General features: G+C 51.0%; 2 protein-coding genes across 4 annotated transcripts; one reads left to right on the top strand and one right to left on the bottom strand.

The window, feature by feature from the left end:
* The first annotated feature begins 7,353 nt into the window (after positions 1–7,353).
* GNPDA1 (glucosamine-6-phosphate deaminase 1) lies at positions 7,354–12,083 on the top strand. The gene is made up of 6 exons (XM_083872114.1): positions 7,354–7,529; positions 7,945–8,046; positions 9,098–9,280; positions 9,830–10,014; positions 10,537–10,711; positions 10,955–12,083. Exons 1-6 carry the CDS (start codon positions 7,406–7,408, stop codon positions 11,050–11,052), a joined length of 867 nt encoding a protein of 288 aa, XP_083728240.1. The 5' UTR covers positions 7,354–7,405; the 3' UTR covers positions 11,053–12,083.
* Positions 12,084–12,210: 127 nt separating this feature from the next.
* RNF14 (ring finger protein 14) lies at positions 12,211–20,945 on the bottom strand. Of its 3 annotated transcripts, none has more exons than XM_083872113.1 (9): positions 20,410–20,554; positions 19,122–19,303; positions 18,491–18,642; positions 17,672–18,190; positions 16,359–16,587; positions 15,021–15,193; positions 14,393–14,523; positions 13,751–13,828; positions 12,211–13,048 (listed from the first exon to the last, which is right to left on the bottom strand). In XM_083872113.1, exons 2-8 carry the CDS (start codon positions 19,273–19,275, stop codon positions 13,777–13,779), a joined length of 1,410 nt encoding a protein of 469 aa, XP_083728239.1. In that variant the 5' UTR covers positions 19,276–19,303; positions 20,410–20,554; the 3' UTR covers positions 12,211–13,048; positions 13,751–13,776. The 3 variants fall into 3 exon arrangements, with proteins under 3 accessions (XP_083728239.1, XP_083728238.1, XP_083728237.1); XM_083872112.1 differs by lacking the exon at positions 12,211–13,048 and adding an exon at positions 20,879–20,945 and having other exon boundaries at positions 13,523–13,828; positions 20,410–20,493; XM_083872111.1 differs by lacking the exon at positions 12,211–13,048 and adding an exon at positions 20,879–20,942 and having other exon boundaries at positions 13,523–13,828; positions 20,410–20,496.
* Positions 20,946–21,214: the final 269 nt, after the last annotated feature.

The following is a 21,214-nucleotide window of genomic DNA, read 5'->3' as shown; positions in this document are numbered from 1 at the left end:
AGACCCTTCCCCAGCTCCCTCAGCCCCTCCTGGGGCTCCAGACCCTTCCCCAGCTCCATTCCCTTCCCTGGCTCCATGTCATCCATAAGTCTCTCTCACCCATAAGTGTCCCAGAGCTGTTGACAGCACTCAGGGTGTGACCTCAGCACAGGCGACAGTCACTGCCCCGCTCCTGCTGCCACAACACTGCTGAGACAGGCCGGGTGCCACTGGCCTCTGGTTCATGTCCAGCTGCTGTCAAACAGCACCCCCAGGCCCTTCTCTGCCCGGCTGGTTTCCAACCAGGGCAGCTCCAGGGAGGCTGGAGGGTGAACAGAAACTTCTGTGTGAGGACCCGTGTGTCACTGTCTGCAGGAATGCTGAGAGCCAGCAGAATGTCCCCAGAGCCAGCAGCATGTCCCCAGAGCCAGCCTGGTGTATGGGGACCCCTGTGTCACTGCCTGTGGAAATGCTGAGAGCCAGCAGAATGTCCCCAGAGCCACCAGAATGTCCCCAGAGCCAGCCTGGCTGTGTGTGAGGACCCGTGTGTCACTGTCTGTGGGAGTGATGAGAGCCAGCAGAATGTCCCCAGAGCCAGCAGAATGTCCCAGAGCCAGCAGCATGTCCCCAGAGCCAGCAGCATGTCCCCAGAGACACCAGCATGTCACCAGAGCCAGCAGAATGTCCCCAGAGCCAGCAGCATGTCCCCAGAGGCAGCCTGGCTGTGTGTGAGGACCCAGTGTGTCACTGTCTGCAGGAATGATGACAGTCAGCAGCATGTCCCTGGCACTGCTGGAGCTGCAGGAGTGACCCCAATCTCTATGCACACTACACATAATGTACATTGCAATACTCAATGATACTCAAGTATCATTTCCAGAGTGGAAGCTGCTGCCATAAGGATGTGTTAGCGAAACCTGGGGAGTGAGGAAATGGATGTAAAGCCGTGCTGACACACAATGCTGCCTCAGCAGAGCCAGCAGTGAGAAACCAGCCCTGTGTGAGCCACGCTGACCAAGGCTGGGTCACATATAACCCCAGCCACCCCTGTCCTAGCACACAGGCAGGGAACAGACCAAACAACCAAACACGAGGTGCTGGTCCTCAGCTCTTCCATATCCACAGGGAGCAGATGGTGTTGAGCTCCTTCCTCCCAAAAGGAGCACGTGTAGGAAACCACGCACTGAGAGAAGTCGGTTTATTCTGAGTTCTTCAGTGTTACTTTGGCCAAAAGACTTCTCAGCTTGTGTAACATTTGTTTTCTGCATGTGGTTCAGCCCTAGTCAGGCTCGCACAAAATTACCCTCATCAGTCCCTAAGGTGGATGAGATTTAAATATATCAGCTTTAGGATGAGGAAGGCTGAATCAGCCCCGCTGGGATTCCAAACTGCAGATTCAGAGAGTTGCAAGCACTGAAGCCCCAGGACATGGTTTTGAACTGCACACTCAGTCATAAATACAGGCCTCAGTGCTCATTATTCCGTGCCATAATCAGCCTGGATTCTTTTCTCCCTGTGTTTTGCCTTTGAGGGATAGGGAGTTCATCGATGTCTTAGTGAGATGAATGAACATCCCAGTTCTCCTGCTGAAGGAGAGGCAGGAACCGTGAAGGATTTCAGCCATGAATAACCTCAAAGAGTTTCTCCTGAGAAATGCTGGAGACACAAGGACAAGGCAGGGTTCTTGCAACACAGGTGCCTTTGAAGGAGCTGGAACAAGAGCTGCAGGCACTGACAGACTCTGGTTTCACCTTTCCACAAGACTCACCGTTTGCACTGAGAAAATTCCCTGCAGTGAGGAGCTGTCCTGCTGACATGCATGGATTTTCTCACTGCTGAGGTGGGATTACATCCCTAAGTCAGGCTGTGGCAGCAGTGGTAATTAGCTGCACAGTGATTGACTTGGACAACACAGAGACTAAAATAAGATGCAACCTGTGCATGTCCTCAGAGAAGATGCTGGAACGTATCCTGGAGAAATGGTGAAACCATTTGTGTCAAAGCCATTTTGGGGCCAGTGGAGGCAAATCAAGGCCTAATTAGTCCATCTAGTCTGAGCATGACTGACTCCAGAGGGCTAAAGGCAATTTCTTCCAGCTGCTCTCCCTGCATTTATTTTTATTTTCTTAGGTGGGGAAGCTCAGTAGAAAGATGATGCTGTGGTCACAGCACATGACTGGTTCTGCTTTCATTTCCCAAGAGGTTTGAGGCAAATCACTTCATGCCTCTGTGTTTTTTGTCTTTTTCTCCAGTACAAAATGTCTTTTCTCCCGAGAGACACTTGAGGCTTGAAGCCATTGATTTTAGTGACTTCCGTACGGGATGTGCTGTGAAAGTATTTGAAAGCAATTGAAAGTATGACAAGTAGTGGAGTGAGCCCTCTGAAGTCTTGGAGCTGTACATGTTTTCCTTTAATTATTGTGTACAACGGGGCAATAAAGGGAACACTTTTAATCTGCACTCTGTAATAAATATTGAACACTAAAAGCTAAATAATAAACCTCAAAACATGGTGTGTAAGCTGAACTAGTAAGAACTGGGCAGGACATTAAAACTAAATCTTTCTTCTAATCTTTTAGTGCTAAATTACCCAATTTAAAAAAAAAAATCGAAGTGTTCACATGACAAAAACATTTTCATCATCAATTTGAAAGTACTTCTGTGTCCCTGGAGGCAGAGACACTCCATGGGCAAGAATTGGATTCACAGGGTTTGGATATGCATAGGTGTCATTTCCCACTGTGAATTAATATCCTGAATTAGAGTTGTATAATTAAGCTGGGGAAATTTGTTAAGGATTAATAAATGCTGTCTAACAGATGCTCCTCCCCAAAACATCACTCGGCCACAAAGACTTTTTGTGCTTGGGACCATCTTGTATTTGAATCATCTTTGATCTTTTTGCCCAAAAATAAGCCAAGCTGTGGCTGGCCCATCCCTGGAGGTGTCTGAGGCTGGGTTGGATCAGGTTTGGATGGTGGAATGCTCATGGCAGGGGGTGAAACTGGATAATCTCAAAGTCTCTTCCCACCCAAACCATTCTGTGACTCTGCAAGGAAACTGCCCCACAGCCTCGGGAGCAGCAGGTTCTGCAGGCGTGGGCTCTGCACGGGGTTTTGGACACACAGGCAGCTGCAATTTTGGTGTTTGTTGCAACAACAAAAGCCCCTGAGTCACACGGGGTCTGCTGGCAGGAGGAGAGCCCAGGGAGTGCAGCCACACGTCCCACAGCCTGCACAGAGCAGGGTGGAGGCAATGCCTCCTTCACTGGTGTGGAAAATTATGCCCCAATAAGCCACGAGCATTGTGAGGAGGAGCAATGAAAACACTGAACACTGAATTGGAAGAGTTTTCCAGTGGGGATTCTCTTCCTCTGAGACCCAGCAGCTGTTGTAATTCCCTGAGGGAATGGTTTTTCCCTCCTGACCCCCTGGAGTCCCTCACCATAGAGTTTGACCCTTCCTTCCTTCCCTGACCTCACTGGCTGTGGCCCAGCTATCTTTTTCCTGAGCAGGGGGCTAGATAATGCCTCACCCTTCCTTGTTCTCCCTCTTTCCCCCTGGAACCTCGAAGAATAAACACCTGGAACAAAGGTCCCGAGGAAGAACCTCTTCTGATATATTTTATCTTGTTCCTGGTATAATTCCCTCCAAAGCCTCCTAAAGACTGAGCTAGCTAAACCCCTCAGAGGCAGGCAGGGGGCTGTTATATCAAACAGCAGAAGTGAGGGGCAGATATGGACTGATGCAGTGAGTTGTGCTGGGTGGTGCAAGGCAGAGCTGAGCTCCAAAATTGCCTCCACACAGCACAGTGTGCTGTGCCAGCTCAGTCCAGCCTGACTTCAGGGGCCCCAGCTCACTGATTTCACCAACGTTCTTTGTTGCTCTGTTATTTCTTCAGCCTCTTGGAGAAATCACAATTAACCAATGGTTAATTTAACCTTGCTATCCAGGTTAAATCCCTTCCTGCTTAGGCTGGCAGTTTTGAACCTGTTGAGGAGTGAAGTCCTGACAGCTTTGTCATGGGAACCTTGCCTGGAAAACAAGAAGGGGCTCTCCAGAGCTGCCTGTTCATGCATTGCCCTAAACACAGGCTTGTTGTGACCCCAAAAATATCCTAACTAGGGTCTGGGTGCTGCTGGGAGAGAGAAGATGTAAATGGGGCTTGCAGGAAAGAGCAGATCCCCTCCAGATCTATTATTTCTCCTTTTCTTATGAATTGGGGTCAGAAGGTAAATGGAACATGCTGGAGCAGGAAGAGGTGACTGGTGGTGGATATTAAAAAACTCTTTAATTACAGGATTTGGAGAGAGGATTCTTTATGGAGATAATTTTTTAATTGTTGCTGTTTCAGGAAAAGAATCCCAGTGCTCCCAAGCAGTTCTCAACAGCAAAAGGCCTGGTCTCTGAGCACTGCTGACTCTGATCCCTTCAGGCTGGGCCAAAACAAAATACTGTGTTTGTTAGAGCTCCCCCATTTAAACTTCAACTTCTCCTGAAGAGAAATGTTTGTTTCCTTCCATCTGCTGCTTTTGCAAGGAAGGAAAAATCAGCCTGTTCAGACACCAGGAAGTTCTTCAGCACGGGAACAGCTCGCTGTAAACGCAGGAACAATAACGGGCAGAAATTATCATACCTAAAAATACCTCGAATGCGAGTCACACTCATCTGCCATCCCCAGAGCAGCTCGGAGGGGTGGATGGAGCGAGTGGATCCGTGGGCTGTGCTGGGTTTGGGCAGCCTGGGGGCACCTGCCTGGCTCTGCTGCAGGTTCTGCTTTCACCAAAACATGTTTTGCTCCTCCTGCATCTCTGTGCGCTGCAGCTGCCCGAGACACTGGCAGGGGAGATGAAAGCCAGACTCTGCGCCATCAGAGCCCTCCAACACTTGGATTTCACTGAGCCCATCCCCACAAGGGCGCTGTGTGAGCACCTGGAGGGGCTGCAAGGCCGACCCCAAAGGCAGCAGCTCTCCCCATGTCCCAGGAGATGGCAGGGGAGATGAAAGCCAGACTCTGTGCCATCAGAGCCCTCCAACACTTGGATTTCCATCCCCACAAGGGCGCTGTGTGAGCACCTGGGGGGGCTGCAGGGCCAACCTCAAAGGCAGCAGCTTTTCACACATCCCAGGAGAGGCAGGGCAGGTGAGGTGGGAGGCAGAGGATGAGGTGACACTGTCCACAGGCAGCTCTGAGAGCAGACAGAGCCCACAGCCCTCAAGTCGCTCTGGTTTTTGCCCTACATCTCACTCACCACCAAGGGAAGTCCATGGTGTCTCCTGCAGTCAATTCCTACCCGGGCTGTGCCTCCAGTATTTGCTTTTCCCAAATTTCCGAGCGCGTTTCCACGGTAACGCCGAGCGATGCGATGAGGGCTCGGTGCTCTCTCCCTGCAGAGCCCTTTGCACACCAGAAGCTGCAGTTGTGGCACAACAGGGGTGATGTGGGAACTCCCAGGTGTGTGTGCAGGGCAGGCGTGTTATAAATGATTAGAAGCCAATCCAAAAGAAAAGAATTTATTTAGTAATTTTCCAAGATCAATTTTAAAAAGCCACAATAAAATCAGACAACATTGATTGAATGCTGGGTGGACACAGGGTGACAGCAGCAACGGTGCCATCCAACCTTGCCCACAAATGCTGGGTCTTGGTGTACAGGTTTTATATAGTTTTTCTGTCCAGAGGCTACATCTATTGAAAGTCTGAATATTCATGTATTTCTTTATTCCCAGGTAAGGTTTTGAAAGGGTTTCCCCATCAGTATGAAAGACATCCCAAGAATCCTCCCAGATCCTCCCTTTAGGGTGTTGATTTGATCATCCTCTGGATCCTCCACCAAGATTGATATCAGGTCTTGAGTAGCCGTGAAGCAAAAGTCCATCCTTGATGAATGGGCCATCTCCAGTCCAGCCCTGTCATTTGTGTTGCAAATGTTGTGGTTTCACAGCTGCACAAATGGGCCTTGGAATCCAAGAGACACCCCCGAGTAGCTTTTAATAGTCCAAACTTTTAATACAATATTTTATACATGAATTTATACGCTACATCTATCACAGGTGTGTGCTCATCTGGTGTCCTTGGTGCCAGCAGCGTCCTGGAGAAAGGACTGGGGCAGCTCCAGGATGGGACCTCAGCCAGGTCCTCATCACCTCCATCCCAGCACCTCGGTCCTGTGCCTCTGAACCCTCTGGTGCTGTGATTCCTGCCAGTGGCCATGGCACCCATGGCTCTGTCACACTGAAATGGCCCTGATGGCACAAGAGAGGAGCTGTGTCCTGTCCCACAGAGCTGAGCCCAGGCTGCCCTGCCCTGCAGGAGAGCCGGGAATGCCACTGCTGTCAGCTCCTCTCCTGGCCTGGGTTGTGGTGTGGGATGTGCACACAGTATTTATCCCATCCCCATCCCCATGAGCTGCTGGAACCAGGTGGGGCAGTGTTTTCCCAGGCCCCTCCTTTGGGCTCTTCTGCTCATGGCCCATCAATGCCTTGCCCAGGACTCACAGGGAACTCCCTCCAGGAGCTCTCTCTGTTTAATGGGCCATCAAGGAGCCACTGCACGACTCCTCATCCCATTGGGAGATGCTCACTCACAGCTTTGCCTGGACAAGGGGCACACTTGTGATGTGGTGACTGATCCACCTGGGCAGCCGCTTGGCAGCCACGACTCATCATTCCCGGCTGGATTCCCCGTTCTGCTGAACCCAACTCCAGACTGGATTCCCCATTGTGCAGAATTCCAACCCCAGGCTGGATTCATCGGTTCTGCAGAATTCCAGCCCCAGGTTGGATTCCCCATTGTGCACAATTCCAGCTCCAGGCTGGGTTCGGCCATTCTAAAGAATTCCAGCCCAGGTTGGATTCATCCGTTCTGCAGAACCCCAACCCAGACTGGATTCCTGGTTGTGCACCATCCCAACCCCAGCCTGGATTCCCCGTTATGCAGAGCCTCATCCCCAGGCTGGATTAATCGGTTCTGCAGAATTCCGGCCCCAGGCTGGATTCCCTGTTGTGCACAATCCCAGCCCCAGGCTGGGTTCCCCTTTGTGCTGAACCCCAACTCCAAACTGGATTCCCGGTTGTGCAGAACCCCAACCCAGGCTGGATTCCCCGTTGTGCAGAACTGGGTTCCCCATTGTGCAGAACCCCAGCCCCAGCCTGGATTCCCCGTTAATTCCAGCCCCAGGCTGAATCCCTCGTTGTGGAGAACCCCAGGCCAGGCTGGATTCCCGGTTGTGCAGAGCTGCATTCCCGTTGTGCACAACCCCACCCCACGCTCCTCCCTGTCCCTCCCCTGGGGCCGGGCCCGGGCGGCGCTTCCCGGCCCGAGGAAGTGATCCCGGGCAGGGGCAATCCGGGAGGAAACGGCGCTTTGGGGCAGAGGCGATCCCCGGCCAGAGGAGATCCCGGAGGGGGCGGCGGTCCCTCCCCACCATGAAGCTCATCATCCTGGACAATTACTCCCAGGCCAGCGAGTGGGCGGCCAAATACATCCGCAACCGCATCGTGCAGTTCGGGCCGGGCCCCGGGCGCTTCTTCACGCTGGGGCTGCCCACGGGTGGGTGCGGGGGTCGGGGGGCCCGGGGGGCTCAGGGGGGCTCGGGGGGGCTCGGGGGGCCCGGGGGGCCCGGGGGGCTCGGGGGGGCTCGGGGGGCTCAGGGGGGCTCAGGGGGGCTCGGGGGGGCTCAGGGGGGCTCGGGGGGGCTCGGGGGGCCCGGGGGGCCCGGGGGGCTCGGGGGGGCTCGGGGGGGCTCGAGGGGCTCGGGGGGCTCAGGGGGGCTCGGGGGGCTCAGGGGGGCTCAGGGGGGCCCGGGGGGCTCGGGGGGGGTCGGGGGGCTCAGGGGGGTCGGGGGGGCTCGGGGGGCTCAGGGGGGCTCGGGGGGCTCAGGGGGGCCCGGGGGGCTCGGGGGGGGTCGGGGGGGCTCGGGGGGCTCGGGGGGCTCGGCCCGGGCTGAAAGCGCCGCTCCCCGCAGGCAGCACCCCCCTGGGCTGCTACAGCAAACTGGTGGAGTATTTCCGCAACGGGGACCTCTCCTTCAAGTACGTGAAGACCTTCAACATGGACGAGTATGTGGGTGAGTGCCAAACCCCTGTGCCGGCCCTTTGTCCCTGCCTGGAGCCCCTTAGCCCTGGCCCTGCCCCAAATCCACCTGCCCAGGTCAGGCAAATGACATTTCAGAGAGTTACAGCATCAGTGGGGGTGGAAAACACCTCTGAGATCATCCAGCCCAAGCTGGGAAACCGTGGCTGTGAATTCCACCTCCACTCTTTCCTTGGAGACCCCCAGGGAATTAATTAGCAAAGGGGGACAATTTGAAAACTTACGGGGAAAAAAAAAAAAATTGGAATTTTTCCATAAATTTGAAAACGTGTGGACAAAACTGGATAGTGAGTGTTGCCCACATTTACAGACACTGCTGTGTTTTAGCTGCTCTCAGGTGCTGCCCAGGGAAGGAGCAGTTTATCACTGCAGGCTCAGCCTGCAGAATTCACTCCCACCTTTGCTCTGGGGTTATAAAAGTCCTTTACAGTGACCAGTGTGTTCCCTCTGGTATCTCCTGCTGAGACAGCAAGGGACTGTTGTTTCTGAAGTCGTGGTGAAACAGTTTCCTCAGAAGAAATAGATCCAAAGGTGAAAAACATACAAGATAAATATTTGCTAATGCTGATTTTATCCTGGTCAAGAGAAGTTTTTTTGTGAATAATCCAAATCAAACAGCATTAGGGAATAAGCAGTCCAATACAGGTTTACAGCATTCAGGGGGGGGAAATGTGCAATAATTATATAATAATTATTATTTCCCAGGCTTCTGCACATTTTTTTTTTAAGAATTCTTACTAATCTGAAATGGGAAAAGGGCTGTGAAGGTACTGACAGATGAGGCACAGCCCACACCTGCTTTTTGAACATCTGTCAAATGTTAATGTGGGCACTATATGTCCTATATGTGCCCTACAGGAGGTGATTTTAATTCTGGTATTTAGGGAAATACAAACAACTCTGAGAGCTGAGGGTGTGACAGAGGACAGAGAGAGCAGTGCTCTGTCCCCAAAGGCACTGCAGGGTGTGGAAGTTATGGGTGATGCTGTTCCAGTTGGGCTCAGCCCTGCCTGTTCTGTCACCAGGTCTCCCCAGGGATCACCCAGAGAGTTACCACTCCTTCATGTGGAATAACTTCTTCAAGCACATTGACATCTCACCAGAAAACGTCCACATCTTGGATGGAAACGCCCCTGATCTCCAGGCAGAGTGTGATGCATTTGAGGAGAAAATCAAAGCAGCTGGAGGCATTGAGCTCTTTGTTGGAGGTGAGAACCTGAGAGCAGCAGCCCCTAAACTCTGTCCCAAAGCTGTGCCTGCCTTCCCCAGGTGTATTTATTGTCAGGATTATTAATTTGCAGTGAAAGCCACCCCACAGCCCACGGCCCTGGGCACTGCTCTGTCCTGCCAGCCTTGTCTCATCACTCCCAGCTTTAGGTCTTTCAGAAAATCGTTCAGGAAATGTTACAGGAGAAATGGGAAGGGCTAGAATTGTACAAATATGAAATGTTTTATCAATTGTCAGTGGCAACAGGAAACTGCTGGGAGTAGCTTTTCCCACACAAGCTCTTCCCATCACTTTGCCATGAGGTTCTGCCACCTCCTTTGCTTTGTTGTCGTCCCAGCGCAATCAGGGAATTGTCTGGTGGCTCCTGAGGTGGGTCTTGTTCTGCCAGACACAAATCTGAGCTGGAGCAGGGGAATTGCAGGGTTTTTTCTGTGTTCCCAGGAGCCCTGCCTGTCCTTCTCCTCCTGGGAGAGCTGCTGGCTGTGCTCCCTCCCCCAGCTGAGCCTCTGCTGTCCCTGTCCTGTCCCAGGTATCGGCCCCGACGGCCACATCGCCTTCAACGAGCCGGGATCCAGTTTGGTGTCCAGGACACGAGTGAAGACCCTGGCCATGGACACCATTCTGGCCAACGCCAGGTTCTTTGATGGTGACCTCTCCAAAGTGCCCACCATGGCTTTGACAGTTGGAGTAGGCACTGTCATGGATGCCAGAGAGGTGAGGAGATGAGAAGTGGCTTCCTGCAGTTCCTGTGGAGCAGACTAAGGTTATCCTGTTACGGAGCAGCCACGTGTCCTCTGGTGTAGCATTTTCCTGCCACAGAATCCTCCTGTCCTCTGGCATCCTGCAACACCACAGAGAGGCTCTTGCTCCATCTCTGCTGGGATTTGTGTTTGTGTAATCCTGCAGCTGCTGTTTCCCCCAGGGAGCTAGGAAGGTTTGGGAGGGTGTCTTTGGTTTGGAATCTCACCTGGACAGTAACTGCAGAAATCAGGTTGAGTTGGTGTCACACCAGCAGGTCATGAAAACTGTGTGGGACCCCTTTTACTGGAGTTTATTTGATCTGCACTTGTTAAATCTCAGTGTGCAGGTGCCCAGATGATCATTGCAGTGACCCAGCAGGCTGTGATTTCACTGAGAGAGGAGCAGCAGCACAGAGAAGTGACAGCGGGGAGGGTGACAGGGCTGTCCCCACTCTCAGCTCTCCCTGACCAGCCCTGTGTGTGTCTGGGGCTGCAGGTGATGATCCTGATCACGGGAGCCCACAAAGCCTTTGCTTTGTACAAAGCCATCGAGGACGGTGTCAACCACATGTGGACGGTGTCGGCCTTCCAGCAGCACCCCAACACCGTGTTCGTCTGCGACGAGGACGCCACGCTGGAGCTCAAAGTCAAAACAGTCAAATATTTCAAAGGTGAATGTTGGGGCCAGGCCAGGCAGCTCTTCTGTTACATTTTTAGGAGCCACTGTTGATGTATAATTAATTCCCAAAGGAGTATATTCCTTAAATGTACCACAGTAGTACAAGTGTGAAGGTAAATGCTTAGTGGGGAGTGAAAGAAAGCACAACAGGAATATCTAATTCCATTAGCATCCAATGAAGGAGAACTTTCCTTTGTTGTGTCTACTTAAATTGTCTTTTGACTCTCTCCATCAGGATTAATGCTGGTTCACAACAAGCTCGTGGAGCCCTTGTACAGCATGAAGGAGATGGGAGCAGAGAGGAGCCAGGCCAAGAAGCCGTACAGTGATTAATGTGCTGGGGCAGTGCTGAACCAGCTGCTGGAAACAGCTGGGACAAAAGGGAATTGCTGCAGAAACTGATCTCGTGTTTGTTTTTAAATTAGCAGAATGATCATATGGTTCCTTCTCTCCATTCAAGAGACAGATGCCAAACTCCTGCCTTAATTAACCAAAGGAGGATGGGAGCCAATGTTCTGTGTTCCACAAACTTCTGCCACCAACTCATTCTCTGAAGGAAATGAAGAATGAGTGGTTTGATCTGTGAACTGACTGTAATCATGGACTGAAGGCTGCACAACTGAAATGTGAGGATAAATGAAAGTACAATGTTGCAGAAGCAAGTGGGTGATCGCTTTGGGGTGTGTTCCTTGCAGTTAGGACAAGTCTGTGGTGTTATTCCTTCCTCCTCCATGAAACAGTCCCACAGCAGAATCCTTGAAAAGAGGATTGTCCAGCTGGAGAAGGGAAAGCTCAGAGCAGCACCCAGAGCCACAAGAGGGCAGCAGGAAGGTGGAACCGAGGAAAGATGAGAAGGGACAGTGCGGAGACTCGATGCTCCTGCTGCAGAAAATAAAACCCCCCTGTGAGATCAGCCAGGCTCAGGACAGGATCCTCACAGCTCTGCAGGAGGTTGCCAAGCCCTGACTGGATGAAGCCCTGGCTGAGCCCTGCTCTGGGCCACATGTTGGACTTGTCACTGTTGTCACACACAAAGCCCTTGTTGACGTTCAGCCCCAGGTATGATTTGCTGTGCCTGGTGCTCTCTCTTCTCCAGAATTTTCTGTTTCTCTGAGGAAATGCCAAACCAGCCCCAAAGGAAACACCCTGTTCCTACTGGCTTCAGCCTCTGTTTAATAACAGACACCCCACACAACAGCCAAGAGCCCACCAATTCTGAAATGTGATTCCTGGAATTATTATCCAATGCTCTCACACGAGGAGCAAGAAAACTGGGCAACATTTATTTTCTTTATACAGAAATTTTGTAAGTTGCTGATCTGTAACGTAACTTTCTCCACTAAATGTCTTTTAAATTTTTTAAATGGTGACATTTGAGTGTATCTGGTGCTCGGTGTGCTCATGGCACCAAAGCTGTCCTGGAGGCAGTTTGGTGGGAAGAGCTCCTGCTGCTCTCCCCTTCTTGCCCTTGGCAGGTTTTTCTGAGGGAAAAGCAGGGCCTTTGGGGTGGGAGGGCTCTTTGCAGGGATGGAAATCCCATGGAAATCACATCCCCTGCCAGCTCCAGGTGGGAGCTCTGAGCTGTCCCATTCCCACCTGGGCACCCCCTGTGCTGCCAAATCCATTCCACAAGGAACACAAACAGGGACACTGTTTTTACCGTCTTAAAGTGAATTTAGTGCATGTGAAAGGTGCAGGAAATACAACTCAAACCATACACAAGATACACTTTTCCTACACACTGACCTAGAGCTTCAGCTGAGGTGAGATTTGCTCTTCCTTTCATCTTTTTAATCTCTGTGCCAGGAGTGCAGACTCCTCCTCTTCACAGGGAAGTGAAGCACCACTCCTTTTGGCCACAAATCCCAGGATAAATTTATTAACTCTCAGTCAGAGCTGTGACTACCCTGAGTTCCTGAGGAGTCTCAGCTCCAGAGCTTTCCATCCAGGCCCTACTTGCTCTTGAACACAGCACATGCAGCTTTAGTTTCCAAATAAACTTTTAGACTGTTCTGCAAGTGGAAAAACTTGTTTAAAAAATCAGTGTTTGCCTCCAGTAATCACCTTCATACTCTTCAAAACCACTTGCTGAGAGATTTTAGGGGAAACAGTTTGGTTTCTGAAATAATTTTCTGAAGTGTAAAACCAGTGGAAGTAAAGGATCTAGTCCAGAAGCAAAAGTATGAAGAGTTAATAAAAAAAAAATTACTCCATCAACTGAGAACACCAGGTAATTGTCAGTATCTCGAAGAATTCAAGTTCATCTCTTCCTGATACTTTTCACCCTCTCACTGGTCACATCCTCAGCTCACTGCCTTGGCACTCAGCCCTGCCAAAACAAGGACAAGGCAACGTGAGGGAATCCAACAGCAACACTGGGAGTCACCAACCTCCCAGAAATCCCTGTTGGTCATTTTCTGCCCAAGCTCTCAGGGGTGCAAAGGCTCAGGCACAGCAGCCAGCCAGGAGGGTTGGGGATAATCAGCTTTAATGTCATTAGAAAGTACCAGTGACAGAGCCAGGAGCTGCTCTTCAGAGAAGCACATCAGGAAATTCATAACAGCAACAAATTTTGTTGCTGAATATGGAAGAAATTTTCTGTATTGTGTCAGAAAACTCCCCCAGTCCAAGCAGCTCCAGAGAGAGCACTGCAGCTCCACCAAACCACCCCAAACCCCACTAAACTCATGATCCAAGAGTCTCCAAGGGTCAGTCTTCCTAAAGGAAACCCCTAAAATACTTCCAGGATTTGAGGCTTCAGTTTTGTCTGTTGGCTTTTAAAAAAGGGACATTTCTTGGTGTATATTTTTCCAATGGTTTTCCAATTTCTGACTTCTTTAATAATGGACATGTTTGTTTGGGCATTCCATGATGATGCTGATCCCAGGGTGGGGAAAAGTCTCCTTTGGTTTTGGCAACAGGCTCTGAGGTGTGTCCTGCAGTGCAGGGCACTCGCCACTCTTCTGTCACACAATGGAAGTGAAAAGCAAACAAAGGACACACAAAAAGCATCTGTCCCTGGTTTGTTCACCTTTTGGCACTGGAGGAAGCTACTGATCAATCATCTTCCCAGAACTCCCCATCCTCGATGTGCATGGCTTGAAACAATCTGCAAGACAAAAAAAATCAGTGATACCAGGGTGAAAAATAAGTCAAATGTGTTTAAAAAGTATCACCCTAAATGCAACAACAGGACAGCAAGTTCCCTGGGGTTTTTTTCAGTATCACCAACCACCATCTGTGCCCTGTGGAAGGGACAAGAGAGGCTGTCATTGTCACCCTCCTGTCACCTGTCCCTTGGCTCTTCCCCAAGGGAATGTGAGACAAATCTGCAGCTCCTTAAAGCAGCTCTTCTCCAAATCCTCGAGCTGCCCCTGAGCACTGGCAGGGAAACATTCCCCTGCAGGCTGTGGCAGCACAGAAAGGGTGAGGCTATGACTTGACCAAAACAAGCAGGAATTGGCTCAGAAGACTCCTCCAGAATTTTAAAACCAAAAAATGCAAAACCGCGTCCTGAATCGCTCCTGATTTTTACTGTCAGTGCGAATATTTGAGAGGAGAAACTGTGTCTTAAATTAAAAAGCTACAAATTTCAGGTAAGAATCTGGGAGAGACTGTAAGGAGAAGTAGAAAACAGAGTTGCAGCAGTGGGGGAGGCCCCTGAAGCACCGACCTGTTGAAGCAGGGGGAGGAGGGGTCGCTGAAGTGCCTGTAGGGGTTGGCCCGGGACAGGGAGCCCATGCAGAGCCAGCAGAAATACTGCATGCACCCTGTGCACGTCATCTTGTTACAGCCATCCAGTTTCTGGGGGAAAAAAACACCAAGAAATGGTGATGAGAGAACCCTCCTGGGGCAGGTTTCAGTTCCTTCTCTGCCTACAGCCCTCAGAGTCACAGCAGTGAGGGAACACGTCCCCCCTGGCTCCACCACACACTGGTGTTGGCACTGGGAGATGGAATTTGGTTAGAACACTAAAATGTACTGGAAATCTGTATTTTCCTGAAGCTGGATTGATCTCCTGGCTCTAGTGTGAATCAGAGGTAGCCTGAAACACCTGGAAAAACAAAAGGATTCATACAGATCCAGAGTCAGCCTGGATCTGTTGGTTTGGGAGCCTGACCAGCAGTCACTGTCTGTACTCCACAAATATCACCTCACCCCCTTTTCCATGGCACACAGAAATGGAAAAATTCTCTTGGTATTTCCTAGAGATTTCCTCCTCTCCCTAGAGCCCCCAACACACCCAGAACTGTGGGTTATTTTCTGTTCCATGATTCCCCAGCCCTTCCCTCCTCACTCACCTCGATGGGGGTCCCACAGCAAGGACAAGCCTTGGAATTCTTCTCCAGCCATTCCTTACTCTCCATCTCCTCCAGGGCTTTCTGAATCACTCTCTTGCCATAGCGTTGTTCCAAAAATCTTTTATTTGTCTCATCTGCTTCTAAATACTCGTTCCTCAAATCCATTAATTTCTCTGGGGGGCAGAAGCAAACCAAACCAGACAGCTTTTGTAGGATATTAGATATTGAAGTCCAGCTAAATGCAGCATAAAGATTCTCAAAGAACAATAACATCACAAATTAAAAACCAAGGAAACTATTAAAACATGTAAGATGATAATATTAAGACCACTCTATCCCAAATTTCAGCAGTTTTACACTGTTTTATTATTAAATTATTATTTATTATTATTTTTATTTATTAAAAGAGATCTGTCGATTGAATTAGAACAATGCAAAATAAACTAAAAATAGGAATATTTTTTTCTGGCGATATATTTAATGAAATTCTGTCACAGGATTTTGAGGCCAGACAGAGAGAGAAGCCTCCACCTGATTCCACCATTAACTCTGACAATACAAAGCAGTGAAAACATGAAGTAACAAAATACTTAAAAATGTAAATCCCTGCTACGGCCTCTCAGCATTTGACAATCAGCACTTCAGGGAGCTCCTGAGCTGAGGAGTCTCACCAAAGGAATATTTGTATAAATTCACTCTCTTGCCCTCCTCCTGGGGGCTTTGGCCAGCTCAGTTATTAGGAGGATTTGGAGAGAATTATACCAAGGACGAGGTGAGAAATCTTAGAAGAGGCTCTTTCCTCCAGGACCTTTGTCCCAGGTGTTTATTCTTTGAAATTCCAGGGAGGAAAGCGATAGAACAAAGAAAAGGGAGACAATTTATAACCTCCTGGTCAGGGAAGAGACAGCTGGACCACAACCAGGGGGGTCAGAAAAGGAAGGAAGGGTCATTTTAAGTGCTAAGGAACTCCAGGGGGTCAGGAGGGAGAAACCATTCCCCTAGAGAATTACAACAAATATTTAATCACTAGGAACAGCCCTCCTCCTCCAAATGAATGTTCATTTCAGACAGCTCAGGGTGAGGAGTTTCCCTTTCTCAACTCTGGACTTTTCCAGCCCAGATCCAGCAGTGCCTGGAGGAGTTCCCCTGCTCAACTCTGGACTTTTCCAGCCCAGATCCAGCAGTGCCTGGAGGAGTTTTCCTCTCTCAACTCTGGACTTTTCCAGCCCAGATCCAGCAGTGCCTGGAGGAGTTCCCCTGCTCAACTCTGGACTTCTCCAGCCCAGACCCAGCAGTGCCCGGGCGTGGCTGTGCAGCCCAGGGATGGAGGTGACTCACCTGCAGTGACCTTGCAGGGGGACACGCCGTGGTAAGTCATCCTGCAGAGGGTGCAGAAGGCGTAGTTGCAGCAGGAGCAGATGCCCATGGTGCAGCCGGGCTCCTGCATCACGGGGGTCTGGCAGCCGGGCCGGGGGCAGTACACAACGTCGGCCATCAGGTCCAGGCTGGACTGCAGCAGCAGGCGGTCATAGCGGGCAAAGAGCTCCTCCCCGACCAGCTCCTTCACCTGCAACACACACAGGGGGCTGAAACACACCACAGGGGGCTGAAACACACCACAGGGGGCCTGAAACACACCATGGGGGCCTGGAACACACACAGGGGGCTGAAACACACCACGGGGAGGGCTGAAACACACCACAGGGGGGATCCTTGGCCTGAAATATACCACAGGCAGAGAATCCTTCACCTGCAAACACACCACAGGCAGGCAGGGAATCCTTCCCCTGAAAACATGGCCACAGGCAGGGAATCCTTCACCTGCAAACAGCCACAGGCAGCGAGGGAAACCTTCACCTGCAAATAGCCAAAGGCAGGGAATCCTTCACCTGCAAATAGCCAAAGGCAGGGAATCCTTCACCTGCAAATAGCCAAAGGCAGGGAATCCTTCACCTGCAAACACAGCCACAGGCAGGGAATCCTTCACCTGAAAACAGCCACAGGCAGGGAGGGAATCCTTCACCCTCATGCACTGAGGCACAGGTGCCCAGAGCAGCTGTGGCTGCCCCTGGATCCCTGGCAGTGCCCCAGGCCAGGCTGGACATTGGGACTTGGAGCAGCCTGGGACAGTGGGAGGTGTCCCTGCCATGGCTGGGGTGGCACTGGATGGGCTTTAAGGTCCCTGGTCCCAACCCAAACCATCCTGGGATTCTGTTTCCTTGCATCTGTAATTCTGAGCCTGATGCAGCAACAAACAGCAAGTCAGTGAAAAGGTACCAACAGCTGCATGAATCCACTTTAGATTCTCCAACAGGTCACACAGGGAATCTGGTCCCAGGAAACAGGGACAGGACAAGAGGAAACAGCCTCAAGCTGGGCCAGGGGAGGCTCAGGTTGAATATCTGGAGGAATTTCCTCATGGAAAGGGTGGTCAGGCCTTGGCAGGGGCTGCCCAGGGAGGTTTGGAGTGCCCATCCCTGGAGGTGTCCAAGGATGTGGCAATTCATGACACAGTTTAGTGACATGGTGGGATTGGGCCAGAGGCAGAACTTGGTAATCTTGGAGATCTTTGCCAATTTCCACCGCACAGAGCCACAGCCTGAACTCAGGCTGGGCTCCAGAGCCCCACAGCCCCTGTGCTTGGGAATTACCTGGCCTGGAGTGGCGACAGAAGAACACTTGGGCTCGGGGCAGTTGAGGCAGTGCACCTGCCCATCCCTGATCTGGATCTCAAAGTAGTCCTTCAGGCAGGCTTTGCAGTAGACGTGGCTGCACTCGGTGAAGTGCATGCACTCACTGCCCAGCTTCTCACAGAAGCAGATACTGCACGAGTACATCTTGCTGTTAAAGCACTTTTTCCTCTGGGCCTGGTCAAAGTCCAAGATGTCCCTGATCAGACTGGACAAGGACTCCACATCCTGCACAGCCCTGGCATCTGTGATTTCCTCCTCAGCTGTGGCAGAGCCCCCACAGTCCTTCCCAGCCTCCAGGGACCCCACTGGTGCCTGGCTCTGCCCCTTCCCCTGAGGGCACATTTTCAGCTCGTATGGTGATGAAATATTCAGGTAATTGAGTGTTTCCTCCTTCAGGAACTGCATCCAGGCAAACAGGACCACGCAGCCCCGGTTCTCTTCCCACACGTTGTCCAAGTGTTTGCAGAGAGCGCTGAGCTGGGAAAGAACAAAGAATTCCTGATTTCAGTAAGTTTGAGGAACTCCCCGCTGGGCTCCTCCCCTCATACAGTCCTCAGTGCAAACTTTGATTTCAGATTCAGCAGTTTTTATCCATAAAATACACATTAAATAGTTCTCACAGATGCAAGTTTTCCTTCCTCAGAATAGTAATCAAACGAAAGTCAGCAAGAGACAAAAGAAGAACCAACTGAGGAGCAACATCATTTTTTTTACTTTGTTTAACTGTTAACTCTTAACTTACTCAGCAGTCAAAATGTAAAAAAATCCTGTGCAAACCTGGGCCTGGGAGAGCCATTTCCCACTGAGGGTGAACACGGGTGGGGAGGTCGATGGGTAGTCAGGTGGGAACTCAAAATTCAGCACGAGGGGAGGCAGGAAACACACAGAATATTCAAATCCACTGCTCTGCAGGCTCTCTGTGGAACTGCCTGAGCCAGGGGGAGAAATAACAGAAAAATGAAAACTAACCAACTGTTGCTGTGTTTGACAGCACCCAGTGTCTGTTGGCTTGATGTATTTCTGGGGTTAAAACTATTTGTTCCAGCTTAAATAACAAAACTCTCAGTTGCAGTGAAGTGTCACAGGGTTGGAGGTCTGTGATTAAAGCAATTAAACTGTGAAATGTCAGATCCTGCACAAACTTGGAAACACATATCCTTGGGGCAATAAAACCCCAATCAAAGAAATTAATTGTTCTGAAGAAGTGCTATTATTACTCATCAGTGACTTTAAAGTTTACTGAAGGTGTTCTGTGTGTGAGGCTTTAACTGCTCAAACACAACCCCAAAAAGCAGAGCAGAGGGTGAGGCACAGCTTTGTCCAGTCACTGTTCCCTCAGGCCACTCCCCAACAACCCCCTGAGCTTGGTGAGGCCTCCCTTGGGATGACACAAAACATCTCAACTCACCCCTCACGAAAATTTTGAAGTCTTGAGGCAAGTCCAGACAGATTCTTGTTTCTCCTCCTTGGGCAGACTCTGCTCTCTTGAACTCATCCTCGTCATAGATGCTGGCCAGAGCCAGCAGCTCGTCCTCCTGAGCCTCCTTGTCCTCTGAGGACATTTAACTTTCCTCTGGAGTTACCACCACTCTGCAACACCAACCAAATCAATGCATCCAATTCAAATTATTCATCTGAGGCATCTATTTTTTATAGCATAGTAAGCTCTAGAAAAACCCAGGTAACCAATCTAAAACAATGTGAAATGTAATTAATGTATTTTACAGGTTGAAAAAAAAATATTGGTAGCTTTATAAAATTTTTAAAAAACCCAAACAATGGAATATTGAAAACTCAGAAAGCAAACTGTGTTTTAGTAAGTAAAGACAGCTGTAGGAGGGGAAATAATGAAATATGGAGATGGCACAGGTGACCAATCTAAAACAATGTGAAATATAATTAATGTATTTTACAGGTTGAAAAAAAATATTGGTAGCTTTATAAAAATTTTTAAAAACCCAAACAATGGAATATTGAAAAGTCGGAAAGCAAACTGTGTGTGTTAGTAAGTAAAGACAGCTGTAGGAGGGGAAATAATGAAATATGGAGATGGCACAGGTGACCAATCTAAAACAATGTGAAATATAATTAATGTATTTTACAGGTTGAAAAAAAAATATTGGTAGCTTTATAAAATTTTTAAAAAACCCAAACAACGGAATATTGAAAAGTCAGAAAGCAAACTGTGTTTTAGTAAGTAAAGGCAGTTGTAGGGGGGGGAATAATGAAATATGGAGATGGCACAGGTGATACAGGCACATTTCACTGATGGCTGGCAGAAAACAGACCCCAAAAAACACATGAGAAATAAATTAGAAACAGCACCTCTTGTCGAGTTCTGTAACGCAAAGAGGGAAACAGCCCCATTTGTGATTGAAAATATTAGATAAAGGTTCAAATCCTGCACGGGCATCTTATAGATGCATTCGTGGAGCATCTCAGCTCTACATTTGGGGAAATACAGCCCTGTGAGGGGTTACCTTTGGGGTCAGAGAGAATAAAGCCCGTTTGAGGGGTTACCTTTGGGGCCAGAGGAGATAGATAAAGCCCGTGTGATGGGTTACCTTTGGGGCCAGAGGAGATAGATAAAGCCCGTGTGATGGGTCACCTTTGGGGCCAGAGGAGATAGATAAAGCCCGTGTGATGGGTCACCTTTGGGCTCAGAGAAGATATATAAAGCCCGTTTGATGGGTTACCTTTGCTGTCAGGGGCAGAGCCGAGGGGCCGCTCCCCGAGCATCCCTCCAGGCCGGACTCCTCTCCTCCCGCACGGACACGGCGCTGCTGGGGGGAAACACCCGCGGCTGGAACCGGCACCGGCACCGGCACCGGGCCGGGGCTGCTGCGGACACACAACAACACCGCCAGCACCGCGGGCTCGGGGTTAAAGTCCCCTGGGAGCTGCCGGGCCCCAGGGCTCGCTCAGGGCTGGTTTAGAGCCGCAGGAGCGGTGCAGGGCCGGGCCGGGCTGGGCCTGAGCTCACAGCGGTGGCTCCGGAACGATTCTGGGCTCCAGGCCCGGCTCTGCCGTCAGTACGGCGGCTCCGGGGAGAGAGCCCAGCCCGGCCCAGCCCGGGGGCTCCGGGGAGAGAGCCCGGCCCGACCCAGCCCGGAGGCCCCGGGGAAAGAGCCCAGCCCAGCCCGACCCGCCTCAGCCGCTCCTCACCTGGGCCTCCTCAGCCGGGCCGGGGACAGCGAGAGGAGCCCGGCCCTGCCCCTGGATCGGCGGCGGGGAGGGACGGGCCGGGACGGGTAGGGAAGAAGGCACAGGAAGGGACGGGAAGCGGCCGGTGGGCAGAGAAAGCGCCGGCAGCTCCCCCGGCGGCCGGGAGGGCCCGGCAGGCCCAGCCCAGCCCGCGGTGCTCGGGGCACTGAACGGGCTGTGCAGGGTGAGAGTGCTGGGGCCTGGGCAGGGTGAGGGTGCTGGGGGCTGTGCAGGGTGAGAGGGCTGGGGGCTGTGCAGGGACAGGAGCTGGACTCGGTGAGGGCTGTGCAGGGTGAG

Source organism: Zosterops lateralis (assembly GCF_965231275.1).
Source record: "Zosterops lateralis genome assembly, chromosome: 14".
Classification (NCBI taxonomy): Eukaryota; Metazoa; Chordata; class Aves; order Passeriformes; family Zosteropidae; genus Zosterops; species Zosterops lateralis.
The sequence above is the reverse complement of the archived record's forward strand: the minus strand, read 5'-3'. Positions and strand labels throughout refer to the sequence as shown.

What these genes read in the sequence shown, in the direction of transcription:
- RNF14 (XM_083872112.1), bottom strand. Translation starts at nt 19,275, where the DNA reads ATGTCCTCAGAGGACAAGGAGGCTCAGGAGGACGAGCTGCTGGCTCTG. An exon ending in CTGTCGCCACTCCAGGCCAG is followed by an intron (nt 16,588 to 17,671) that starts GTAATTCCCAAG and finishes TGTGTGTTGCAG; the next exon opens with GTGAAGGAGCTGGTCGGGGA. An exon ending in TCCTCCCCCTGCTTCAACAG is followed by an intron (nt 13,829 to 14,392) that starts GTCGGTGCTTCA and finishes TTTGTCTTGCAG; the next exon opens with ATTGTTTCAAGCCATGCACA.
- GNPDA1 (XM_083872114.1), top strand. Translation starts at nt 7,406, where the DNA reads ATGAAGCTCATCATCCTGGACAATTACTCCCAGGCCAGCGAGTGGGCG. An exon ending in CAACATGGACGAGTATGTGG is followed by an intron (nt 8,047 to 9,097) that starts GTGAGTGCCAAA and finishes TTCTGTCACCAG; the next exon opens with GTCTCCCCAGGGATCACCCA. An exon ending in CATTGAGCTCTTTGTTGGAG is followed by an intron (nt 9,281 to 9,829) that starts GTGAGAACCTGA and finishes GTCCTGTCCCAG; the next exon opens with GTATCGGCCCCGACGGCCAC.